The sequence below is a fragment of the Notolabrus celidotus genome, chromosome 6 (genome assembly GCF_009762535.1).
Source record: "Notolabrus celidotus isolate fNotCel1 chromosome 6, fNotCel1.pri, whole genome shotgun sequence".
Lineage (NCBI taxonomy): Eukaryota > Metazoa > Chordata > Actinopteri > Labriformes > Labridae > Notolabrus > Notolabrus celidotus.
Genome location: NC_048277.1, coordinates 29,501,705 through 29,529,402, shown reverse-complemented (window position 1 = coordinate 29,529,402; position 27,698 = coordinate 29,501,705). Strand labels below are relative to the sequence as shown.

General features: G+C 40.7%; 1 protein-coding gene across 5 annotated transcripts in view; it reads right to left on the bottom strand.

The window, feature by feature from the left end:
* LOC117814494 (inositol hexakisphosphate and diphosphoinositol-pentakisphosphate kinase 2-like) overlaps positions 1-27,698 on the bottom strand; it is a 65,926-nt gene extending 38,228 nt beyond the window's left edge. For 3 of the 5 annotated variants that reach the window (XR_004631581.1, XR_004631580.1, XM_034685865.1), the window contains exons 1-13: positions 27,398-27,677; positions 14,604-15,182; positions 11,855-12,050; positions 8,634-8,724; positions 8,021-8,106; positions 7,211-7,365; positions 6,469-6,570; positions 6,185-6,346; positions 5,523-5,644; positions 4,085-4,186; positions 3,536-3,622; positions 2,481-2,556; positions 1,971-2,080 (exon numbers count right to left, since the gene is read on the bottom strand). Coding sequence is in view for 3 of the 5 variants with exons in the window: in XM_034685865.1 (XP_034541756.1) it covers positions 1,971-2,080; positions 2,481-2,556; positions 3,536-3,622; positions 4,085-4,186; positions 5,523-5,644; positions 6,185-6,346; positions 6,469-6,570; positions 7,211-7,365; positions 8,021-8,106; positions 8,634-8,724; positions 11,855-12,050; positions 14,604-14,813 (1,499 nt within the window). In the remaining 2 variants the exon portion in view is untranslated. Of the gene's footprint in view, positions 1-1,970; positions 2,081-2,480; positions 2,557-3,535; positions 3,623-4,084; positions 4,187-5,522; positions 5,645-6,184; positions 6,347-6,468; positions 6,571-7,210; positions 7,366-8,020; positions 8,107-8,633; positions 8,725-11,854; positions 12,051-14,603; positions 15,183-27,397 lie in introns of all 5 variants that reach the window. The other 2 variants (XM_034685867.1, XM_034685866.1) reach the window with 2 other exon arrangements.

Here is a 27,698-nt window from a genome sequence, read left to right as displayed (position 1 = left end):
CTTCAGGACTAAAGAAGCCTTTTGAATTAGAGGTGGTCTTCAAGAACTTCCAACAAGTCCAATTGCGTTTGGATCAAGCCTCGAGTTGCTTTGTGACTGCTTAGAAGGGATGTAAACAATTCATCGATTATCAATTCATTTTTTTGTTTCGATTTTCTATCACATGGAACAAACATCATGTGGTCTCATATTTCGTTCAGCTATCAGGGAGGTGTTTTAAATTTAAATCATGTTTTGATGTGAATCAGCTGACTTAAGGTGTTGAGCACAGCGGGGGGGGGGGGGGGGGGGGCTCAGCTGGGGGCTGCAGCTGAGTGACTGGGGGCTGCAGCTGAGTGACAGGTCTCCAAGAGTGCTTTATTTCTCTGCTGCCAGACTGATTATGACTCTGTAGTGCTCCCGGCTGACACCTGACCACGTTCACATGCTTATTTTTCTCAATAAGAATGAGTAGACAGAAAACTGGCCACTAGGAATTCAAAATATGTTTCTGTACAGCTCCCTAGTTGCAGTAAATCCACATTTTGTAGCCTGAGCCTTTGCATTCTTTGACTGTATGTCCACTGAGGTTATTTTTATAAGCCTGCTTCAGCGTGTTAACATTTTGTAAGCTCCAATACTATCAGTAGCTATTTGATACCGTCAGTTATAACTGTGTAATGAAGGAAAATTTGATTTATGGGGAAAAACGCATTTGGCATTGTTTTTGACATGGAAAACGTAATTGATTGTTAACTTTTCAAGAGATCGATCACAGGGAAAAAAAATGAAATTTACATCCCTAGTTTGGATCAAGCCTTCAGTTGCTCTGTGACTGCTTAGTATGTACAACGGCATCTGATAGCTGCAGTGTTAGCATACATAGATGATACCTGAGCAGACTCTATTGCTGGAGCACAATGTGTAGGATGTATTTTTCATCTATTCTTTTGAGGTTTGTATAGCGTGGGTTCAAACTCATGCCTTGAATGAGCTGGAAACAGAGTGACACAGCTTTCCCTGAGGGGTTGAATCACTTCTTACAAACTTAAAAAAAAAAAACCCTTCAATAATCTCATACTAAAACCCAGACAGATTTTTTTTCTTCTGCTGTTATGAAGCTTCTTGTATGTTTGAGAGGCTACAATTTCAAGATTACTTTGCTGTTTCCAAAAATCTCTGTGAAAAAGAGCACCAGAAAATCCCTGCAATGAATGTTTACACAGAGGAAAGTCATAAGGAAGGAAGACATTAGCAGATTAAGACTCAACCTGGTATGTAGTGAAAACGGCATGCACAGGACTAGCACATCACACACTGATATGCATACACAGAAACACAGTGAACGCGTTAACATTGAACTGTGTATGTGTCCACTGTTAATGTCTAAAAATGAATGGATGTTAATGGAAAATGATACACTCAGTGTACAAAACATCAGGAATACCTCCCAGGAGTTTATTTAGAGTTCTTATATAGCGCTAGGCTTACTTTGTTACGCACTTCTAATCTTTTAAAAATTATTCTAATATTTTTTTAAATGACGTGATAGTTGCAGCTTCAACCTTTAGCTGGTCTACATGAAGTCAGGAAAAGATGTTCCTAATATTTTGTACACTTCTTTTGAAGACTAAAGAAAAGGAGGGTGGAAAACCTCATCCTTTAAAGAGACATGGGAGAGGGTGCGTACTGAGTGTCATTCAAGCTGGATTCCCTTTTAGAGAGAAAGAAGGAGGGATGGGTGGGAAGGGGGAAAAGAGAGAGACAGAGGAGGGAAGGAAAAAAGAAAGCAAAGAGTTAGAGACACAGGAGGGAGGAAGGAATCAACATCTGTCTGTGAGTAATGACTGAACCCAGGTGGAGGGTGTAGAGATGGGGCTAGTTTTTGCATCATGAGTGGATGGCTGAAGATGAAAGATGATGACAGGAGACTGAGAGGACTACGGTGTGTCTGCAGGGGAGTGTGTGATTCATGGTAAAGCGTCACTCACATCTCGAGGACCGTCTTGAGTTGCGCCAGTTTAGATTTCTTTTCCTCGATCTCACAGTCATTGTGCTGGCCCAGTTCAACCAGCAGCAGGCGGGCGATATCCAGCACTTCCTGGAGACACAGAAGAAGTGATCCTTAATATGACTCTTTATCTTTTTAATTTTTCCGGACAGAATAAACAAACACTGGAGCTCTGCAATTGTGTCCCCACTGATTACAGACTGGTAGCACAAAGGGTGGCTTCATAGATTCAAAAAAGAGGATGCAGTTACAGGACGGATGCAGTGTGGGATTGGATTTAGACAGCTGAGTATAAATATTTAGACAACAGAACAACAGTGGTTATTGTCTCATAGTAATGATTATAATGCTTGATATATGCAGCCATCACTGAATCCTCTGGAAACCTTAATTATCCCTCAAAGGACTCAGTGAGGAACAAACAGAGGAGGCAGAGGAGAAGGATTGTGAGAGAACGCATTTATGAAGGATTAAAATCAACCTCACTCACCTGGAGCTGCTTTGGCTTCTTCAGCTTGAGCTTTCCGGACTTGTAGCCTCCGTACTTCTCAAACAACTCAAAGAATCTGCGCAAGACAGACACAAATAAGAAGGCGGATAAGATAGTCAGCTAAAATCAATAAGGGGAATACCTTTACAGCCGAATGCATTTGACGTGTCCGTTTATCCTTAATAATAATTTGATGATGTGCTAAGGACAATTTTTTTTTTTTTTTAATTAAATAAACAAATAAACAGCTGGTCATTCTCTAATGCTCAAAGCAGCTCTGTTCAAATCATCTCACAGGTTTCATAAAGAGCCTTGGAGCCTTGTTGTGTTTGAAGCGTTTGTTTATTTCATGAATGGCTCACTTTCATCTCAGCAGTTGCCTCCTGTAGACAAGATGTGTATGCACAATCCTATTATTTATTTATGAATCTATCTATCTATCTATCTATCTATCTATCTATCTATCTATCTATCTATCTATCTATCTATCTATCTATCTATGTTTTTATTTATTAATTCATTCATTCAGATTTCATTTTATTTATATATTTGAAGATTATTTTTTCAGACCTTTTGCCTTTATTTGAGTGGATAGCTGAAGAGAGTCAGGAAATGTGGGGAGAGAGAAGAGACGAATCTTCAGCCAGTGCAATGAAGACTGCAGCCTGTTCTACCAAATGAGCTGAGGCAGCGCCCCATGCATGCTCCTGATTGGATTTTTTTTTAATTCTCTAAAAGAAAATCACACTTTGCATAATTACACTGTTACTAATTTTCCACCACTACTACAGTGTTGAAAGACTCAAACTTTTCAACCTATATTTAAATACTTCAGTCAGAAGATATATAAGTATATATTGCTTTGGTAAGTTGGTAAGTGAAGTAAGGTATTCATGTTATTCAAGTTGAGTACGGCTGCACCTGTACATCTATCTATGTGGTACACTTAAAAGCATTATGGAAGCAGATCACAGAATATCATGCAACACCAATCAAAGACAAGTACGCTATAAAAATAGGAAGATAAATCCAAATGCTGAACCCAGGAGTCTTACAGAGGATGTCGGACCTCCATCTTCATCTTCTGCTTGGGTGTGCGGTCTCCATGGCGGATGATGGCAATAACACAGCGCAGCTCCATCCTAGATGAAGTGAGAGAGTTAACAAAACGCAATCAAAACATGGAGACGACTCTGTTATTCTATAAAAATAAGGCCTTAATGACCCTGAAAAAACACTGCTCTTTATTGGACGTGTCACCAATATCACTGTGGCTGTGGAGATTTCAGAATTAGTGATGAAATTAAGTATTGAAAGATAATTTTTGATGCATCATAATCAAAACCAGCATTTTAAAAGGGTATAAAATATGTACGTGAGAAATCACAGAATATGTATAAACAACCTGAAGTGCTGATGTTCAAAACTGAAAGCATTTCCATAACTTTGAATTTGAGTTCTGTTAAAAGTAAGGGTTTATTAGACAAGGTTCACACAGACATATGGTATATATTTTAGGATGCTTTGTATGCCAAACATTATTTCCAGGCTGTCCAGAGCACCTGAACCCCAGTATAAATGTTTCCATTGCTTTCAGTACATACATGGTTCCTGAGGTTGTAGGGACGATGGGGATGTCTTCAGCTTCCATGGGAATGGACCAGGGGATGTGGAACTGGGGAGCTAGCTCCCTCATCACCATGTTCCTGTGAGGTAAATAAAACAATAACAGACACAATTAATTCAAATAGACACAAACAGTTTACATGTCCAGAAGGAGTTGTCTGACTTTAATCTACAGCATCTCTACCTCACACATGGGACATTTTGCTGATGCTTGTGTCCATGACTGGAGAGAAGTTGCATTTCCTGTGTCTGTGTCTTTTACTTCATAAGATATATGAGTGGTCGGTCATTAAGCTTCAGTTGCTTTGCCTGGAAGGTGAGGTAATAAATCAGAAACTAACTCAGATGTTCTGCTGACAACAGGAAGCTCACAGCTGTCTGAAGCTTTGGATAATTTACAACATGGCAGCTTCAAGGCAATATTTACTTTAGAGGGCGAAACAAAGATTTCAGAGATTAGTGCCAGAGATGTCAGAAAGGAAAGATGGCTTCTTCGCAGGCAGACAGAAGACATTAAGCCGGGTTCCCACTCTTTTCCAGAGATAATTTTCCAGGACATTTCCAGGACATTTTCAGTGAAGTTTTGAATGGTCTCTCAGAGATTTAAAAAAGTTTAAACTGTCTTCCTGCATGGCGATGTCTATTGTGATCAGCGATGTCTACAACTTGCGGTTTCTGTGCAGCTGTGTCGCTCCATTTGTTCCGTTTGTTTCCACTATCAGGAGTTTGCACTCCTACTAGCTACAGTAAGGTAGCACAGACCCCGTAGCTCTCTGTCTGACTCCGCTGGTCATTCTTTAACTTAAATATAGGACTCTTTGAATCAAAAGAGCACTCCACAAGGTTAATTTACCATAAAATATAAACTATATACCCCTGTTTTCTGTGAATGCATGACTATGACCAAGTGAGGAAGAAAAGATGTGAAAAAAGTCATGCAGCCGGACCGGTCTGTGTCGCTGTCTTTTCCAGCACATCGTGCATTCAGCTTTCAATGAATGGGGATGTGTTTTTTTAATCATGTCAGGTCGCACGCAGTCATGTTGGAATAATTTTCCAGGACAAAATGTGATTTCCCATTTTCCAGGAGTTTTCCAGTACTGGAAAACTGGTCAACTGTTTTCCAGGTTTTCCAGGTTTTCCAGGGAACCCTGATTAAGGTTTTTATGATAAAATATGAGTCTTATTTTGACTTTTTAATGCATTTGGGAGTTTTAATCACTGCTGTGTGTTAACATTTTAATTTTGATCTGGGTCTAAATCAACACCAAGGTCTCTGGTCTGGTTTCAGGTCTTTAAACCTGAAGGTCAAGCAGACTGTCAAACATTTATTTGGGCCAAAAGACAATCTATCATGTTCTCCGAGCTCCTCCAGTTAAACAAAAAGACTAAACAGTTTGAGCTGATGGAACCTACCCCAGGACTTTGGCACAGTCATCGTAGTACTTCATGGAGTTCTTGACGAAGCTGAAGCCGTTAACATCACAGACGTAGGAGTGACCGTTGGCTCTGAGCAGGTCGAACCCACACACTGTTTGCTAAAAATAAATAAACACACACAAAACAGAGTTTGAATAAATTTGCACTTCAAATGTACATCTCAGACTCATACGCCATAATACAGAAAAATGAACATCTGACTTCTGACTATTATCATGAATATGCAGGATAGACTGGACTACACTGTCATACTCTGAGTTTTGACATACAAATACAAATTATGTGTGTACGTTAAACCATCAAATATCAACAATTTGTCGACATTTGAAAGCTTCCCTACCGTCTGCGTTTAACTATTTTGTTTTAGGACATTTTCTCAGCCTTCTAAAATTGCTTTAACGAACTAAGAGCCTTTAGTTTTATTGCAGGTAAACACAAGCTGATGCAATCTTTATGTGAGCAACAAATATATAACTGCACATAAAAGGTATCCAATAAGGTTTGGCTTAAGAGACAAGAAAAGAAGGACTTCAGAGAAGAACTTCAAGCTCATAAATAACGTTATTTTCCCATTATTGTTTGTTGTATGTTCAAACACTTTGCTGCACTTCCTCCTCTGCATGATGACAGAAGTTTACCTTGAAGGCCAGGCAGACTTTGCGGGCCACCAGTTTCTCCATGGCCGTCAGCATGACAGGGTAGCGGATCTCTTTCCCCTCACTGTCCCTCTCCACCTTACCATCCAGGGCAGGAGATTTCCGGGCCTCTGCGTGGGCGTAGTCTGGACCCACTGTGTAAACCTGAAACAGCACCAAACAGAATGAGAGGATGATTTCTATGTCTCACTGAATGACAACTCATCAGAGACTTAAAACTATAAATATAACTGATCCATTAATAGCAAAGTGTAACTGCACAGTACCTTCACATCAGTGCCATCTGTGGGCATAAACTCCTCATAGATGTAGGATCCGGTCTTTCGTACGCTGCTCTCTGGGGAATAGACGCTGCTACGGCTCCCAATCTACAGCAAAGAGGCAGAGAGACACACAGAGGAAGTTTAAAGGGAGAACTCATCTGAACAAGAATTTCAATTCAGACTAAACAGACCAGTCCATAGATCAGAACAGTCTTTTTTTAGATGTCCAAATTGAGCACAATTTGTTTAACACAGCTGCACACAGGGTCACAGAGTTTGAAGGCAAACAATGTCAAATTGGTTTGTCAAGTGTAGCTAACAATAGCAGAGCTAGCACCACCAGCCTCCACACTTGGATTTGCTCTTGTTGAGTGGTATGTCCGGTTTAACCAGACAAAGCCTTCATACATCTTTATCTACATATTCTAGATCAAAATACTGGCAAACTATGCCGCACTACAAGATGCCATCAGTCATCTGTGCTTGTTTACATCTGGGTAGTAGACCCTTATAGCATTATGGCTGCGGTCTTTCAGTGGAGCTACAACCTAATCTAGCAGTGGGTGGCAGCACTACAGTTTAAACCCAATATTTAACCAGCATAGCAGGCCTGTTGTCAACGCCCACATCTGTAGATAATGCAATGCTAAGTCTTACTCAAATGAAGCAAAGATCAAAATATCAAGCTAATAATTGTCCGTTGGTTTACAAGTTGTGTGACTAAAAACAGCTTTCTATACTCTACCTTCCTAAAGAGTCTCTGGCTGCCTCCTCCGGCAGATGTTGGGTAATAGATGTAGACGTTGTGGTCCTCAGCACACACAGGTTTCTCCACAAAGGGTTTTGGAAAAACCTCCCCGTTAACCTCAACGTGGTCCTCCGCCTCCACCAGGTTACACTCTGCACAGGGGGAGAATTTAATCAGTAAAGATTGCGATGAAATTAAAAAACTATTTCTTCTGATATGAAGAAATAGATTTACAAATTGAATGAACGTACAATAAAATCAAAAGCCAACTCTGATATGGTATTAAAACTACTACGACTCTTTCATTACCAGCTGTCCAACTATGCTGTGCTAAATTCACAACAATTTCAATCCAAAATAAGTCATTACAAGTCTTTAATAATGAAAAGAGCTTAAAAATATTGGTTGTCTAAATATTTGCTGACTACTTACTAGAACACAACCTTTAAATTTGTAGGAGGATAAGAGAAGACAGTGGGGGAAAGTAAACTTTGCTACATTTTACTTTGTTTACAGTCTAGCAGCCCAGTAAGGTCAACTCTCTAATGACAATGCAAAGTATAAGAACACTGTTGAGAGGGGGATTAGAGTTTTCTTGTAACTGGATGTCTACATAACGACCAAAACTAAAGAGCAGCTCAAATTATGTTTCTTTTCAGGAACTTTTCATACATTTGCATTTTGTAGTCTTGTATGTTTCCCTTTATCACAGATGTAACCTCTCACACATTTTCCAGGAACTGATGACTTAGCTTCAATGAAGACATTCACAAGCTTATCTAACACAAAGTAGGAGCTCCTCCTCACCCTCAGGATTGTCAGGGTCTCGGTTCAACACCCCATAACGAGGTAGGTCGATGCCCTCCTCCTGCAGGATCCGGTACACTTCCCTCCTGACAGGGTGTCAAACACAAGTATTACACAAGTAACAAGCTCTTAAAAAAGATATCTGTGGGGAGTCTTTGTGTGCAACCTTAAAAAATTTAAGCATATGGTATATACAAGAACCAATTCGGTCATTTTCATTCCCATCACAGTATCACTTGGCTGATTAGGAAGAGAAAAAAACATCCCATCTACATGTTGATTATATAAAGAATGCAGCTGCTGCAATTTAGCACGGGGGATGAAGTGAATCTCCGTGAAGATGTCTGATTTAAACAAGCAGGTGGCAATCAGAGACGCTACTTCAAAATAATTCCCATATCAAATGCTGACAGCTGAAAAATGAGCTTCAGTGACATTGACATGGGATCTCTTTGTAGAACAAAGAAATTAAAACATGTTGAACAAATAAACACATCTGCAGTTACATTAAACAGGTCTCAAGTTTTCAGATCCTTAGGTGAGTTTTTAATGTTTTTTTTGTCTTTGAATCTGATCAGATTTAGCAGCTGTGGATGTGTTAGCTCAGCCGTACCTGTCCTGTATGAAATACTGCATGTTGAGGTCATTGATGAGCAGAGGGTTCCTCAGCTTGGCGTACTCCACGGCTTTGTCCAGAGGGAAACCTGAAAAATGTTGAGTGATATAATAAGTTCTGTCAAAGTTGTTCAACATCCTGTCAAAAGATTCATTTGTGAAGTCTCAAAAGTTTTTAGATGGGGGAGTGCTGATGATCTAATGTTTGGTGGGGAAATAGAGGTATGGCATTTCATTGACTCAGTTTTAGTTCTCCTGATATCTACTGAGCTGATGGACTTTCAATGTGTGACACCTTTAATTTGATTGTGTCATTCTAATGTGTCCAAATGAGTTTTGACAGGTTTTTAATTACACCGTAATGTGAGCTGGAGTAGACAGCTGCATGATCATATAATTGAATTCAGCTCTAAACTGAGCCTCTACCTCACATTGTGGGAGGGTAGCACTCTGATTATTGTAATCTTGTTTGAGACAGCCAGGTATCTGTATCTTAAAAATGAAAAAACTCCTGCATAAAGGCCACATTCTCTCTCTGGTCTCAGGAATGCTGTGGTAACATTGTTGTTAGAAGAAAGGAGACCTGTGAGGTTAAAAGGAGTAATAAGGAGGTGCGAAGCTTGAGCTGCCACCATCATGACTGCTGTATAGGGAAAAATAATGACATGCATGCAAATCAGGGTTCCCACTCTTTTCCAGAGATCATTTTCCAGGACATTTTCAGCGATGATCAAGCTGGTATGACAGTCTAAATTTAGTTCCTAAATAACCAAGTAACAATAATGTGCAACTCTCATCTCAGCTTTCTCTTTTCTCAAAAAAAAAAAAAATGGTGCACAATAAAATGAGCTAAGTAAAAAACAAAAGCGCAATCAAAGGAATCTGGAAGCTTCCTTACTGAAATAAATAAATAATAATGTTAATAATCAGAGGATCAGTGCATTTATTGACCTAACAGAACTGAATGACAAATGTTTCTCAACTCAACTCTAACTCAAAATATACCTGCTTTATCGTGATATTCATCCAGCAAAGAGGTCAATATAAAACAAAGCAAATGTCACATTCAAATAAAAACAGGGTGCACTCAGCTTTCAATGAATGGGGATGTGTTTTTTTAAATTGTGTCAGGTCGCACGCAGTCATGTTGGAATCATTTTCCAGGACAATATGTGATTTTCCAGGACATTTGACTTTTTCTCCCATTTTCCAGGGGTTTTCCAGTACTAGAAAACTGGTCAACTGTTTTCCAGGTTTTCCAGGTTTTCCAGGACGCGTGGGAACCCTGCATATGTTTTAAATAAGTCAAAAAGTCTTAGCGCAGATGAGTGTGGAAGGAACTTCAGGGTATCATCAGAAATATTTAAATAAGTATTTAAAGTTAGAAAATTCGCACCCAGAGTAAATAAATTAACAACATGTTTCTCTGTTTGACATTTCTCAGATATAACAGTTAATATTTTGATGATCAGATGCTTCCAGTGAAGTTAGAAATACTGCAAATGGGGGCACCGGTGAGCTTAGCGGTCTAAGCACCCCATACACAGGGGCTATAGTCCTTGTTGCAGAGGTTGCTGGCTTTTAAATCTCTCCCAATTCAATTCAAGAATGATCAAAACAAAACTGAAAGAATAAGTCTGCTGCCATCACCATAGACCTTTCTGAAGTCCCTGAGCTCCCTTGTCTTGTAGGTTCCTCTGAGCTGCTGAAGACGTTCCAGGCTCGAGCTAATACGGACTTGCTGGATTCCAGCGGCAACAGCTGCTAGCCTGCTACTACTACTACAACTACTCGTCTCATCACTAACTGGTTCTGCTCGAGGTTTCTGCCTGTTAAAGGAAGTTTTTCCTCGCTGCAGTAACTTGCTAAATACTGCGAGGTGCGATGCTCATGGAGAATTAAGATGAGATCAGATTGAGTCTTATCCTGTCTTAATGTGGGTCTTTGTTAATAATTTAACATAGAGTACGGTTTAGACTTGCTATGTTTGTAAAAGCGTGTTGAGATAACTTTTGTTGGGATTTGGTGCTATATAAAAAAAGATAGGTTAATTTTGCAACTCTATTAATTACTGGTTAAGTAATTGACAAAAACAGAACGTCTAAAGAAGCAATTGTATGTAAAAGAACACACTCTAAAGGTCACTGCTCTCAATATTTGCTATAATGCTCTGTAGTCAAGCCAGGCAGGAATGACAGCAGGGATTATTCAATGGAAACAGTAGTTTTTTAACTTCTTAATTACTTTAACAACAAAAACATTAACAGCAAAGGAATCATATTATGTTCCCATGGTTGGAAATGCAATCCAAAAATGTCTTCCCTTTAAAAAATATACAGTACAAACAGAACCATGTGATAACTTGCTCAGATAAACAAATAAAGCAGTGGCAGAAGGAAAAATAAATGAATCTTAAATAGTGTATGAATGTGCACACAGAAAACACTGTGACACTCCTTTAATCTGATGAATGTCTCAGCTATTAATAGCAACATGTTTCCATTAGTACCATTTAGGATTCAGGACATGAACATAAAGAGGTGCATTAATCTCATTCATGTAGCTCTGCCTTTATAAAAGCACACAGAGTCAGCTGAGGAGCAGTTATTGTAAGCCTTAAATAGATGTTTCCATTGCCACCAGTACTCATTGTTTCCCACTGGCAAGTTCCCATAAACCGCTGTGACCGCTGCCAGACAGGCTGACACAAACCTGGCACACTTCCTACTGAACAGCTTCTGAGGTGGTGATGTTGCACTGGAGATTTAATAAACTTAACAGATGAGCATTTAACAGGGGGTTGAGTACAGACAGACTTTTTTTTACCTCTCATGGAAACAAAAACAAGGAAAACTTTGTTAGAATAAGACTTTGATGACATCTGTTTCCCCAGTTTGAGAAATAACTTACTTTACCTCGGATGCACAAAGATAAGAGAAAGTTTCTGAAACAACTCCAGACTCTTATTCATCGTCTGCAGGTATTTTATCATTTATAGGAAAACATAATGCAACTGCAGGACACCAAGGCTACATGTAAACAGACTAAAGTAGCTGAGAATGTGTGTGGACAAAAGGAGAAACATTCCTTTCAACACACATGTTTGCTTTTCCTTCCATCACATCTCTGGAGCATTAAAATGAAAGCTCAGAAACCCCTCCTTCACCTCCCTGTAACTGTTTTCCTCATCATGTTTTTAACTTGTTTGTAAAGTTTTACCTTTGGAGTGAAAGGAAATGAGGCAGTCGCAGAGAGGCCAGTTCTCCACGGGTTCCTCCAGGATCACCTCCTCGGGAAAGATGACCACGTTGATGTAGTCGAACTTGCAGAGGCGCTCCAGGATCTGAGTCATGGGCTTGGATTTGGACTTCTTCATCATGGCGCAGATGCCCACCACGATCTGTCGCTCGGGAGGCTGGTGGAAGAAACAGGGGAAGACAAGTGCAGAGAGATGAAGAATGTTGTGTTGTTTCAAAGACATCAAGATGTAATACGTCTATGTGTGCATTTTGTTAAAGCTAGTTGTGCTGTCAAAGAGTGATTATTAACTACGAGAGACAATTATTTTTCTTTGTAAAGAACTTGTTGATAAAAAAAACCCTTCTTTAGATCCAAGGTATCAACTGATAGATAACTATTTCAACTGTGGCTACTGTAGTCATAAACTTTAGCAAAAAACAAGGAAGGAAAACCTTTAAATGTAAATGAAGCAAAGCCTGCAAGCTACTTTAGGCAAACAACTCAAACCGCACTGTTTACACACTCAAATGACATCCATCACGCTACTCCATCACTGACAACATTTCCTCCGTACATGGTGAACTATTTAAGCTGCAAAGTTTCCAGTCGCTCTGTCAAAGCCTCTATTAACCATCACCACAAATGCATGCATTGTTTCAGCCCAAATCCACTCAAGCAGGCAGCATCCACCTGCAGGCTCCAATTGGGGGGGGTTCAAATATTATCTCATCACTTTCAGACTTTTATTATGTGGAATAAATCTACTAGGAGAGATGAGGTCATAGCTAGGCTTTGGCCACATTTGTATCAGTCGAGGCAGATGTCTGTCTAGCATGAGTCTGGTTCTGCTCAAGGTTTCTGCCTGTTAGAAGGAAATTCGTCCATGCCGTTGTAACTTTCTAAATGCTGCAAAGTGCTCTGCTCATGTTGGATTAAGATGAGATCAGACTGAAGGCTGATTTATACTTCTGCGTCGCCCCTACGCAGCAGGGGCTGACGCGGACAGAGCCCCACATACTTCTGCGTCGATGTGTCCGTGTCGCGCAGCAATTCTCCTCCGAAACGCTTGAGGGCAGTGTGGTCTCTCTGATAGCCGGTCGCCTGCTTCCGGTCCCGCTACGATCTCTGTTTACTTTTCCACATCGATTCAGAGCGTGTTAAATTAATCTACAGCTGATACATGTTGCTGTTTATCATACAGACATGATTACATGAAGAATAGAGAGGAGGAGATGAAATACACGGCCAATGTGTGGCCGATGTCCGGGATCCCAGAAGTGCTGTGAATGCGGGAAAGACCAAGCCGTCGAGCGGACCAATCACAGAGGTTGCGGTCCGCGTCGGCTCTACGCGTAGTTACATTTTGGAGGAGGTGCACGTCAGCTACGTGCGTAGGCCTCTGCGTAGGTACGGGAGCTACGCGGACCTACGGCGTAGGCTACGCCGTCGATTCGACGCAGCAGTATAAATCAGCCTTGAGTCCTATCTGTAAGATGGGACTGGATCATAGACTGTACAAATAATGGATGTAGTATCCGTGATGTCACACATCTGTTTCTGAGGCACTATTTTGAAGCCAATAATTGGCAAGAGCCATATTGGAAACGCTGAAGTCAAACTACTTGCTGTTGAGCGAGTGTGAGGTAAAGAGGCGGGGCTTTGAGCCTCCTAGCCAACAGCTACAGTGTTCCCGCCTGTCAATCAAGTCAGATGTGTCTCTCATAATGGAAAACTCGTAATCCTAGTATCTTCAAACAACGCCTTACAGTGTGGGCGGATCGAGAAATGAGCTATCCAGACTACACTCGTTTTTTGTACCAGGCTGTAAACATGTTTATTTCTGCTGTAAAGATCGTCTCTTTTGATTTGGTGTGTATGTAGTTTGCGGTACTTCCGGAGCCAGCCTCAAGCGGACACTTGATGAACCGCAGTTTTTAACACTTTAACACAGGTTGCCGCTTGGACTGGATCTTATCCTGTCTTGATGTTAGGTCTTTGTTAGTAATTTAACATAGAGTACGGTCTAGACCTGCTCAGTTTGTAAAGCTTCTTGAGATAACACTTGTGATTTGGCGCTATTTAATACAAATTGATTGATATACAGATAAAATCTCATATCGTTACCTTGAGATGTCAAAAAACACTCTTTTTTTAGGCTAAAACTTTACTTTAAAATTGTGTTAAGCTGTTAAGATAACATCACACTCATTGAACATCTGAGTTCAATGAGTGTGACACTAGTGAGTCATTAAGACTTTGCTGTTGTTCCACAGTGGATAAGATAAAGTGAAACAGAGACATAAACTGAGACAACATAGAGAGAGAGAGAATTATGACAAGTGGGTGAGGAGCTAACGCAGCACTATCATAAAGTCCTTTTATAGCTACAGGAATAAACAGCAGACCAGTGGCCTTAAAGTTGTTTATCTACTGTATTGTTCTCACACTAGGGTTTGTATACTTCTGTTTCTTTTTCCACAGTCCCACTCCAAATAAAACTTTCCTTTAAAAATTTCCAGACCAAAGCTGTGGCTTCCTGTTCTTAAAATACATCATCTTTTTCCATTCATAAAACAAGCTACCATAAAAAAGTGAATCATCTTTGGTGTTCACTCTGGTTTAAACAAAAGTGATGTTTAAAACAAACATAGAAATAGTAAAGCTTTCACTTTGATTTCAAAATGCACACCAGCAGTTTATACATACAGAAAAAACGCCCGTCTCTTACCGACTCATCCTCATCATCCTCCATGTCCTCTTCTCGAAACATCTCGTTCTTCATGCCTGCCTCCATTTGGCCCATGTCTTGCTCCTCATCTTCAGAGCCAACCACAAACAGGGGAACGCCTCTTTGATTTCGCCTCACCTGTCCTTCCCTCTCCACCGCTTCAGGTTCAAGTCCTAGTCTTGGTCCTGGTCCGTTGCAGGGCTCGGACATCACAAACCGCTGTGTAGCATTGCTGCTTAGTGCGTCTTTCCCCCCGGTGGCTGAGCAGGAAGAAGCCAGTTGACTGTGCTCTGTTACACCTGAAAGCCTGCTGATAAAGTAATAGGTCTGTTGGTGCTTCTGAGGCGGCTGATAACAGCAACGTGCGTCCGTGTCTGAGGTAGAAAAACGACCTCCTAAGAGGTAGAGCAGCAGGAGCGGACTCCACGTGTGTTGAGGTAGACGGACAGGATCCTGCTTGTAAAACTCCCTGTGTCAGGACAGAGGAGGTCTGGCACTGAGAGATAGCATGTCACAGTCTGAGACGGGTCCTCACTCTGGGAAATCCACGGTCAACATCTGAGCAACTTTCTCTTCACCCTAGGAATAAAAAGAAAAAGACAAAAAGAAACTTTGAGGCAGACAAAAAATGACATAAGTTCAAACTGTGCAAACTCACTTCAACAAATACACGCCATCATTCAAGCAGAGGACTGGTTGTTGAAGTGTTTCCTCATGCACCCTTGTGAAATACATGTCAGCGAGCCAGACAATAGACGACACAATTTATTGATTCCTGAGGAAACTCAGTTGTTGCAACACTCCAGAGTCAAGAAATATGTTACATAAGTCTGTTATCAAGGTTTAGGATGGAAAGAATTTCTGATATTTTTGCTCCTGGAACATTTTGACGGCAAGAATCAACATTTATTAAGCAACAGCTTTATCAGGTACACTAGGTAATCATAGACTGTATAAATAATGGTGATTCTGAAGCACTCAATGTCCGCCTCTTTACCTCACACTATCTCGACAGACGTTAGGTTGAGTTCAGCATTTCCAATGTGGCTCCCGCCGAAGACTGACTTCATAACAGCTCTTCAGAAACAGATGGGTGACGTCACGGATACTACGTCCATTATTTATACAGTCTATAAGACAGAGCAATCACATAGTTAACATGCTGCCACTGTGAAACAGCACTGAAACAACAAATGCCACTGGTACAGGCGATGTAGAAACCATTACCCAGTCTGAAGTATGTTATTTTAATCTTAACATGTATCTATTTTCATCCACAATCATCTGGCGACTCCCACAAATTATCTCGCGACCCCAATTAGGGTTAGTCCCCCGAGGTTGAGGCCTTAGCAAGAATTAGCCAATCAAGGGCCAGAATTTAGAGCTCATTGGCATGTTGTTGACATTTGTAGAAGACTATTTATTCATATCTACAATGGATCAGGGTTCCCAAACTTTAAGCCTGTGACCCTCAAAATAGCAACACCAGATACAGGCAACCCCCCACTGACCCTCAAGGTGGATACATGTTGTGAACAGCTGAACACATGCACTTATAGGTCTATCCAGGAGCAGACATAGAAACAACACATCTACCGAACAAAGTAAAAGTTAAAGTATTGTCAATGATTAAGCAGCAGCACTGAGTGGATGATAATCAGAAGCAGAGGTGAGTCTGTGAGAAGCCAAATATACTTAAATTAGTTTATTCGCAAAAAAAGAAAAAACAGCTGACCTATGTGCACACATGGCTGTTTCCCATGCTTCAGTAAATTAGCTTACTGCAACTGATGCGGTCATAATCCCCTCAGGGACTGAGCGGCAAGGACAGTAGAAGAATGAAGATGGTTTCATTGGTTTTACTGAAATCTAAAATGTTATATATACACCACCAGTCAAAAGTTTGGACACACCTTCTCATTCAATGGTTTTTATTTATTTAAATTATTTCCAACATTGTAGATTAATACTGAATGCATCAAACTATGACAGAACATATATGGAATTATTTAATAAACAAAAAAGTGTTAAACAAACCAGAATATGTTTTATATTTTAGATTCTGTAAAGTAGCCTCCTTTTTCCTTCATGACAGCTTTGCACACTCTTGGTATTCTCTCAGTCTGCTTCATGAAGTGGTCTCCTGGAAGGGTTTCTAATTAACATGAGCCTTGTCAAGAGTTCATTTGTAGAATTACTTGCCTTCTTAATGTGTTTGAGACCATCAGTTGTGTTGTTCAGAGGTAGGGTTAGTACACAATGGATAGCCCTATTTGACTACTGTTGTAATCCATATTATGGCAAAACCAGATTATTTCATAGTATTGATATCTTCAGTATTAAACTACAATGTTGAAAATAATTAGAATAAATAAAAACCAGAAGGAGAAGGTGTGTCCAAACTTTGGACTGGTAGTGTATATCTGTTCTGACTTAAGTTTTCTGTTCAGGTCCAGGCTTCTACCTCTAGTTAGTTTCAGTTCGTGGTCACAGCTTCTGCTGGTGAGAAGACGCACACTCATCACTAACACGGTGACTGTGCTGACTCAGTACATTTTGTAAAGAGCCTGTACTCTTAGACCTGTGTGGTGATGTTACCATGACCACACAGGTCTAAGAGGAGCCAGACGGTCTATCTCTATTGTGTACTCCTGTATGTACAGTGCCGTAGCCTTTATACTACAATACTCTAAGCAGGGCAGGTTCAAGCAAAGCTATACTTGGATGTTGGCTCAGTCAAATTAATTAAAATTAAAACAGATTTATTTGTAAGTAGAACTTTATCAAGTGTTAAATATTTTATTGAACAATCAATTTTTTCATTTAAGAACAAAAACATGAATGTTGAGTTAAATATTACTCATCCCCCTGACTCGACCCATTCAAAAATTAACAAAAATGCAATCCCAGCAAAGTCCCATTCAAAATGTTAAATGAAAAGAGCCCCATTCAACATGCAAATAAAGAAGCATCTTCCCTCAAGCTTCTCAAGCCTATCCTCTTCAGGATTCTAGAAATCTTCTGTGCATGTGATGAAGGAATGCACAGTGCATGTAGGGGGCGGGGTCTCAATGGCCCGGCAGTAAGCATGTGCATGTGATTGAGGAATAGCATAGATATTCAACTGTACTTGCATGTAATCTGGTTGTTTTAGTCAGGATTATGCTAAAATGTATTTTCCCCAACTTTATTTAAGTTCCATATTAAGAGCCAGCCTTCAATTTAGTAAATTCCTGGTTTATTCCCTTTAATTCCCATAAATTACCATGGAAAGTTTCTAACTTTGAAAAATCCTGGAATTTTGCAACCCTAGTTATATATTAAATAAGAATTGTTACTTTTTTCAAAGCAAAACTCACAATTTTGACTTTTTTCATATCCTTCTAAAATCAAACATTCAACATTTTTTTGCAAAGCTTAAAAAATAAAGTAACATTTGCTTAAAATAAATCAATAAAAACATCTATATCAATTATAAACTACTAATGTAAGAGTCCATAGAATAATGTATGACACAATAATATAATATTTAAGTGGATCATGATTTATTTTCACCCCTAATAAATCATGATGTGTTTTCTGTTATTTGTCCAACCCTCATTAATTTTTACGGGCTGAAAACTTCACTAAACATTTGTAACTCTAGTAGCTCAACACTCTGGGTGTGTGTGTGTGTGTGTGTGTGTGTGTGTGTGCTGTCACTGCCTCTCTGTTATCGGATCCCATACGACGCAATAAAAGAAACAAAGCTGTTATGTCACTTCCCCACGACTGAGCCAAGCTTGAGAAATGGAGCCGAGCCAGAAGTAGAAACCGGCTCCTGCAGTAGACATCCACAAACAGACCACGCAGCAAGCGCCGGATCATGTGTCACTCATCAATATAGTCACACACTCCCCTAACACACGCTTCAAACACCACCACCACCAACCCGACCCCTCCGCCCGGGTTAAACAGCTGACTCTGGGGGAAAGGCCTCCAGAAACAGATGGACGGATCATATCACCACTCATCAGCCGACTGAGCGCTCCAGGCGGTCCTCGGATGACTACAAGAACTTATTTAAAGTCACTTCCACTCTTTTACGGCGCAGCTTTAAATCCTCTGGCGGCGTTAAAACGTCCAGATCGCTTCCAATCGGACACGGTCCTCCCTGTGTCCGGGGACTTTCTACCAGCGCATATCTCCACCTGATCTCACGTGACCCGGCCTTACCTTGGTACACAAAAATAACGGTGTCCTCTTCCTCGAGGGGCCAAACTGGACAAGCCACAGGTGTTTGGTGCCACGAGCTACTACGTTACCCAAAGATAACTAATCATTACTAACCTGTGAGGCGATGACAGGCCACACTTAACCGAGGGGAAGCTCTTCTTGCTGGCCCGAGGTCGAAAAACACTAACAGAAGATAAACTTTTAAATACATTCCTATAACTGCAGATAAAAAGACGTGACCTTTACTCCACTGGCAGGATCAGACCCCCCCCCCACCCTGAACACACTCTGCAAAAACTCTGCATGATGCTGCAGAAGGCAGATCAGTCCAATCTTACAAAATGTCATCGGCTGACCTCTCTGATTAAAATAACGTCATGCTGTAAAGTCAGACAGCGCCAGAGCTGCCCTTCACTCATGACTCGTCCTTCACTAAACAGTTCAACTTTGCATGCTTTTGTAATTTCGTCTGCTAAACCGTGAAGCTACAGTTTCACAGAAAATCAACTTATCGCCTGCCGTGCCGATGAAGAACTCATGAGTCATGCAACTGTTGCACAGATAGAAGGAGGGAGACTTAAACCTCTGTGTAAGAAAACTGGACACATCTCTGTAATCAAATGTGGGGCACGTCCTAAAATCAGGGCCATGTCCAAAAGAACACGAGTGAATATTTTGCATCCTTAGGGTTAGAATAATCCTGTCCTTTTTGTTATGGTTTAGCCATAGACTGTAAAAATAATGGATGTAGTATCCGTGGCGTCACCCATCTGTTTCTAAAGTGCTGTTTTGAAGCCAATCGTCGGCGGGAGCCATATTGGAAATGCTGAGCTCGATCTAACTTTTGTTAAACTAGTGTGAGGTAAAGAGGCGGGCTTTGAGCCTCCTAGCCAACAGCTACAGTGTTCCCGCCTGTCAATCAAGTCAGCTGTGCCTCTTTTAATGGAAAACTTGTAATCCAAATATCTTCAAAATTGCTGTGTTATGAAAAAATTCATCCCTCGTACAGTGTGTGCCGTTCGAGAAATTAGCTATCCAGACTACACTCGTCTTTTGTACCAGGCTGTAAACATGTTTATTTCGGCTGTGAATATCGGCTTTTTTGAATGGGTGTGTATGTGGTTTCCTGTGTCTGCAGCCAGCGTCAAGTGGACACTCGAGGAACTGCAGTTTTTAACACTTCCGCATTGGCTTCATTTCTTGTGGCCAGAGGTTGCTGCTTGGGTTTAGCTCAGTTGGCAGAGCAGGCACCCCATGTACAGAGAGGCTACAGTCCACATCTTGCTGTACATGGGTTCTACTCCCCATCTTGTCACTTAGGGATGTTCTTACGCGACTAATTTCCTAACCATATCTCTGAAAATTTTAAATCTGACTAACTTACTTTTCTAAAGGTAAGAAAGGCTCCCAGAAAACAGTCAAAATCTAGCAGTTTATTTCAAGTTGCTAAACACAGGATCATAGAATCAAAAAGATTGGCCCTCCCTTCATACCCCAGCTTCACTACTGGCTTCATTTCATATACAAGTCAATCCAAACCCAAGCCTCATATCGCACTAGGTCCAGTAATTACATCAAGTTCATCATCCCCAGTACTTCTACTGTTTTTGGTCATAATTCCTTTCGTTTTGCAGCAGCTAACGACTGGAACAACTTACACAACACCATCAAACTCTCAACTTTGACTCCACTCACAACCTTCAAGCTAAAACTTCAACAGATTTTAATTGATCGTTGCTCCTGCTGATCACTTCGGACTTTACTTACATGCATACTTTTATACACACATACTGTTATACCCCTGCACACATTGCTTGTTACCTGTCCACTTTTGTTCTATTTATGTTTATATGTCTGTGTGTGTGTGTGTTCCTGTTGGTGCCTCTTGGTCAGGTCATGTTTGTAAATGAGAACTGGTTCTCAAACATTTTTACCTGGTAAAATAAAGGTCTAAAAGATTAATTTCAGAGGATATCAGTGTCTCTTAAAGGTGACATATCATGCAAAATTGACTTTTTAATGGTTCTCTACCTGAAATATGTGTCCCTGGCATGTCTACAAACCCCCCGAGAATGAAAAAAATCCATTCTGCCCCTGTTCTGATTTCTCCACCTTTCTGTAAATTAGTGTGAAACGAGCCGTTTCAGACTTCCGTGTTTTTGTTACGTAACAACAATATCCGGTCTGTCACGGAGTCAGAGCTCGGAGCTTGTTCAGCCCATAGACTGTATAAACTAATACTGAATCCCTCCTCCGTTTTTCATTACCTGCACAAATGTGTGCTAACAAGGAGCTTAGGAGGGAGGCATGCTAGTTGTAGGCTGTCTTAATAAACACAAAGGTCGGTTTTACTCCCCACGTCTGCAGATTTGAAGATTTGGTGGATGATTTTTATTTATCATGGATAAGTGCTAGCGCTAGTTAGCATAGCTACATAGCTACATGTCGTAGCTGTAGCTGTGTACCAAGACACACGTCTACATACTGACAAATGAAACAACAAGAAACACAGAATCTGTGACCAATCCTTCAGAAAAGGTCCCGCTGCCTTTCTGGCAGAGGTCGGTTTTACTCCCCACGTCTGCAGATTTGAAGATCTAGTGGATGATTTTTATTTATCATGGATAAGTGCTAGCGCTAGTTAGCATAGCCACATAGCTACATGTTCGTAGCTGTGTACCAAGACACACGTCGACATACCGATAAATGAAACAACAAGAAACACTAAATCTGTGACCAATCCTTCAGAAAGGTCCTGCTGCAGGCGCCTCTCCGTCAGGATCAGATTCTGGATCAGATTCAGAGGGTTGAAGTAACGTGATCTGTTAGCAGCCGTGTATATTCAGCCAACATGTAAACATTAGATCAACGTGCTGGAGAGCCGAGGCACATCCACTTCCTGAGGGGGCGTGGTCAGAGAGAAAACAGAGTGTTCTGAGGAGGACTGAAGAAGAGGGTTTTTCAGGCATGCCTAAATCTGATTTCAAAGTGTTTTTTTGAGCACAAACTTTAAAGACATGTTTTGGGGACCTCTTAGACCAATATATATTGATAAAAAAAGCGTGATATGTCACCTTTAAATTTTAAATATTGACCGTAAAAGCAACTAAATGTTTCAATTACTCTAACTTCTAAACTGATCTGCACTTCTGTGCATACTTTTAGCAACTGTAATGACTGAATTTCCCCCCAGGATAAGTCATGTATTTCTGATTCTGATTTTCCACTACTGCCTTTAATATTTCTACCTGTAGCTTATGATTGCTAATGTTAGCAAACTGCAGATAGATTTTACCATTTAAAGACATCATGGAGTCTGTGTGCTGACTCTTTTGTTCTATTGCTCTTTATTTAAACTCCCTTTCAGCATGTATCACGATCATGCTTTAATATGATTCCCTGTCAAACCGGCCACTGCTGAGCATCCATTACTTGCTTCAGAAAACAGAAAACGCATCCGTCTTTAAAAAGGAAAAAAGAGTGGAGTATAACTATTTGTGATGCTTGATCTAAAGAGCTGTAAAGTATTGTTTTGGTATCAGTCTTGAAACTCATAAAGTCACTCCCCTGTCAGAGCAAATCACACTCTCACTCCTTCCTCCTGCTGATTGTTGTTTTTCAAGTCGACACTCATTCGCCGTCATTACAGAGCAACGAGCCGTGTCCAATTCTCCGTCGACATGTTTTCATTTTTTGGATGCAAATGGAGGTCGATTAAAGTCATGGATGACTTCATGTCTTAATGATTGAACAGAGCGGGAAGGTAGCAGACGGAGGAACCAGACGAGCAGTCTCTTCTATATTGTTCCTCATCACAAAAAGAAACCTGTGTCTCCCATAAATGAATACAGAGTCTGATTAAAAGCATCCCCTGACATCACCTGCAGGCTGTCGTCTGCGCATGAGTCACCTCGGGCCATCAGCGCGGGGCCGGAGATCAACAATCCGGCTCCAATAAAAGGCTTTTAACCTTTGAGACCGTCTGCCTCAGGAAGCCTGCGCCGTGTTTATGACCAGGGAGGGAGGAGCTGCTCATTAACTCCTATTCGCCATCATTTCTCTGACAAGGCAGCTAATGAATATGTCACGGCACACTGTGCTCACAACAACGGCTCTCCTGTCAATTAAGGAGTCACACTGAGAGGGCTGATTGAAAAACTTAGAGCAAATTCCAGGAAAGAAAGAAGCAGAGAGAAAATGCTGACAAATAAAGGTGACGTATTCAGCTCCAGTATCTCTCTTCCATCACAGATACAGTCTATGCTTACAGAGAGAGTTTAAATCATTAACATATAAGTTAATCATTAGATTTGATAAAACATACGGGTGCACGAGGAGCGACACAACCCTCAGCCCTGACACAGTATCACCTCCTCGAGGGTCAGATAACGTGCTCGTGATGTAGAGAAACAGCCGTTACAGTCGCCTCAACAAGCTCACATTCAATATTTACCAAGCACTGCAGACACTAGCTTTGTTTACAAATACAAACAACCATTACAGGAACACAGAGGACGTAATAGGCCTGCCTGTGTACTGCAAAACAGGCCCATTATATCTACTCAACACAAACATCCCACAGTGTAAAGGAGATGGGATCTACAGTATGGAGGAGATTCATTGAGGATGGACAGATACAGGATTTTTCTCTCCTGCCTCAAAGATACACAGAAATGTAATTTTGTAAAGTATGCGGCTTCAACAGTTAGAATGAGATGAATCTTTAATGCGTCTCTTTGGTGAAACCAGCAGCTGCAGCAGGATGATAACATGATGCAGGAGAACACAATATACAAACATGATAAACTGAGTTATAAACACAGATCATGCAGAAAGGTCTTCTACAAAGGGGACGGTATCAGTATAAGATGTTAAAATTTATGCTGTTTACATGAAGTCAGCTGCCTACAATACCAGAAGGAGCTTGTACACACTGATGTTGTTACAACACTTTGTCTGGAGCAACTTTCATCAGATTTCTTCAACAAGAGCTTCCAAACCACCAACTTGTGTCTGCCTCTTTAAATCACAAACTCAGGGATGAAGTGGTAACCTCTGGTCTCTACTGATGACCAGTGGCAACGTTATGGTGTCCTCAACTCTCCTTCAGTTAGACTACATACTTTGAGGTTTTCATTCTTGGCTTTTTATCTGACTGGGGTTCCTTCTTTAATGAATCACACGTAGAAAAGGACAGCTTTAAGAATTAGTTTGTTGTTTTTAAAGTTAAATTTTTGGAGTATTTTTTCCTTTTATTTGATAGGACAGCCGAAGAGACAGAGGAAATGTGGGGAGCATAGACTGTATAAATAATGGACGTAGTATCGGTGACATCACCCATCTGTTCCTGAAGCTCCATGAACTGCTGTTTATAACACTTCCTAACTAACTCTTTGTATGTGGGCTTAGACGTGCCGTCTATTCAGCGCCTGCAGATTGTTCAAAATGCTGCTGCTCGCCTCCTGACCGGCAGGAAAAAGAGGGAGCACATCACACCTGTGCTGCATGCTCTCCACTGGCTCCCAGTCCGTCACAGGATTGATTTTAAGATTTTGACGTACAAGGCCCTAAATGGATCGGCACCATCCTACTTGGCTGATCTTCTCCATGTTCATAACCCAGATCGAGCACTGAGGTCAACAAACCAGCTGCTCCTTGATGTGCCTAAAAGTCGCCTTAAAACCCGGGGAGACCGAGCCTTTGCAGCAGCGGCCCCCAAGCTCTGGAATGGCTTGCCACTCCAAATAAGATCGGCCCCCACTGTTGAATCATTTAAATCTTTGTTGAAGACACATCTCTTCTCTTTGGCCTTCTCCTCGTGAAGAGGACAGAAATATCCTGAGATGTTGTATTGTTTATTGTTGTCTTCATGTACTTTGTACTTTTCACTTTTTATCTTGTAAAGCACTTTGGCCAACACTGGTTGTTTTTAAATGTGTTATATAAATAAAGTTGACTTGACTTGATAACACTTCTGCATGGGCTTCATATTTTGAGAGCGGAGGTTGCTGCTTGGTGGGGAGTGGAGAGCGGGGGAAGACATGCAGAGCATGGTCGCGGTCTGGAGTCAAACCAGCAACCTCTGCAACGAGGACTATAGCCTCTGTATATGGGGTGCGCTTAGACCGCTAGGCCACCAGCGCCCCTAAATTAGTTCAACCCAAACCAGCAGGGCTCTTATTGAGCTAACCGACTACAGTTTTGCTGTGGCTTAAAGAAGCTATTGTTGAAGTTTTACAACAGCTTCAAGATTATTTTGTCTGAAAACTACACATTCGTAAATTCTGCCATCATCATCAGTATATTATGTAACTTCTTTGACATGTGCAGTATACACAGCATCTTTTCCAGTTATGTCCTCTGCTGCTTTTCCTGAGGTGTTAGGGAGGTGCATCATGACAAGGAGTCTACTTCAAAAGAGAGACCTGGTCAGCTTAACAGACAAAAGCTATTACTGTGTGTCTCCCATCTGTTATAAATATACCTCCTCCATATGATACAAAACAGCTGATTCACACACTGACGTCATTCATGACCAAACTGTGCACTCCTCCCCTGTCACTGTGAGCTGAATAAAGACATCATGGACAGAGCACTTTTATTCACTGCACCTTTAACTAAGAACTGCTGCTAACTGTATGCTGTTTCTCTATTTGTGTTACTTGTTCTCATAGTAAGGCTGTTATGATTGTACTTGTTTAGGGTACTTTTCAGGAGATTGTAGTGGGGCTGTTTAGGGGGGGGTGTATATTTATATGTTCTGATGTCTTTCTGCTGCACTGCTGAGCTCTGAGAGAACAGCACTTTATCTGTATTGAGTATGTACAAACATAGAGAAAACAACAAATATTTGAATCTTGAATAATCTTTACTTATTTATTAATATTATTTGTGTGGTCACCAATTCCCCTAACCTGAGCTGGGGGCAAAATGTATTTATTTTTTTAAGTTATATTTTTGGGGCATTTTACACCTGTATTTCATAGAGGAGAGGACAGAGGGCAGTGTAAGAAACTGGGAGAGAATGGGGGAATGACATGCAGAAAAGACGCCACATGGAGTCCAAAATTCATCCTCACATTAAAAACATTAGTAAACTTCTTCAGAAGTCACTTACAACTCAGTATGAAGCTATTCTCTACACCTGCACAGAACAAACCAGAACTAACCTTGAGTTGTCATTTAAAGACAAAGGAAAGGCAATAAATACATCAACATGAAAACAAATAGTGAATACTGGAGCGATGAGTCCGCTTGGTTTGTTTTTTTTGCTTTCCAAAATCAAAACATTCACAGTCAGCTGAAATATGAGGCGTGTCAGCTTGCTTTCATGAAACTGAAACTTGAAGTGACACAGCAGTTATATATCTCTGCTACTATCATTCACCTCATCTTATTCTCATCCTATCAAATTCAGAATACAGTTTAAGATCCTCATAGTAACATATAAAGCTATCCATCATCAAGCACCCTCATATATCTCTGACCTGCTCCATCCTTGCATCCCCAGTGGACCCCTCAGATCCTCAGATCCTCAGACCAGAGTCTGCTTGCTGTGCCTCCTGTGAGGCTAAAGCAAAAGCTGACTGTGCCTTTGAGCATGTGGCTCCAACTCTGTGGAACAATCTTCAGGCCCAAGTGTGCTTTGCTGATTCCACTGAGACTTTTAAAAAGCAGCTAAAGACACATTTGTTTTTTATGACTTTTGACCCTCTTTTGTAATTTTTGGGTAATTGTGTCTGCTTTCATTATTATCTTATTTATTACACATTGTATTGCCTTGTCCAAATTGATAGTCTGTGAACCACTTTTTGACAATGCCATATGAAAGGTGCTATGCTAAATGAAGTTTACTTACTTACTGAATGCCTAATAATTTGCCAATAGGCTGATATTTGTCAACAGGGTAAATAGTGGTCTAAAGTGCATCCCTAATGGTATTTATGTTGCTATTAAAAATATGTAAAAATAAAAATAAATAAATCAATGATAGTAAAATAAAGTTGCAGAAGGAGTTTGCATTGCATGAACAATAATCATGCAACTTCAACTATTTAAATGAATCATTGTTGAAATATATTTTAGCATGAAAAAAATGATAATTTGAGGTCTAAGTCGTAATATAAAGAATATGTCCCTTACCATGACCAATAGTCCTGTCAAATAGCACAGGTCAGAGCCAGAGAGTATAACATTAAAGAAGCAGGGACTCGCATTGTTCCACAGTCAGTGGATGCACACAGCATGTCAACACATCCACATCACTCTGTAGTACAAGAATCACTAAAGCGGTCAACTTAACATTGTTCATGGTTTAATATATTCCCTCCTCTTCTAGTGGTTATAACCATAGACTGAATAAATAAGGTTATAACACTGTAGCAGAAGCAAAGGTTGCAGGTGTCCAGCTGCTTGATTTAAGCTCCAGCCTGTCTTAAAGACTCTGACACACAATGAATGAGGAGGTTTATTGAGCGGAATAAACACACATGAATTAACCAGGCTGTTTACACCAAAAGCTCACAGTCAGGTGCAGCTAACACGTTAATACACGACTTGTAAAAGGCTTCCCTGCTTACCTTCACAAACAGCAGAAACTAACTTTCCTCTCTCTCAGGACTCAAAGGAACCACGCCGCGAGGAGACACCAGAAAGAAACCAACGGGACTGAAAACAACTGGAAGTCACTCAGCTATCCACTTCCTTGTTTCCTCTGGCTGAACCCGGCAGAAGAGAGGCTGCTGCTGCTGTCCTGGTTTATGTTTCTTGTTTACACTATCAGTAAAGTTGGATACGAAACGCTGCAGTTGGCGCCAGGGGTCATTGCAGCTCGTGATTAGCCGCTGCTAGCTTCCTTCCTTTTTTCTTATTCTTCCCTTT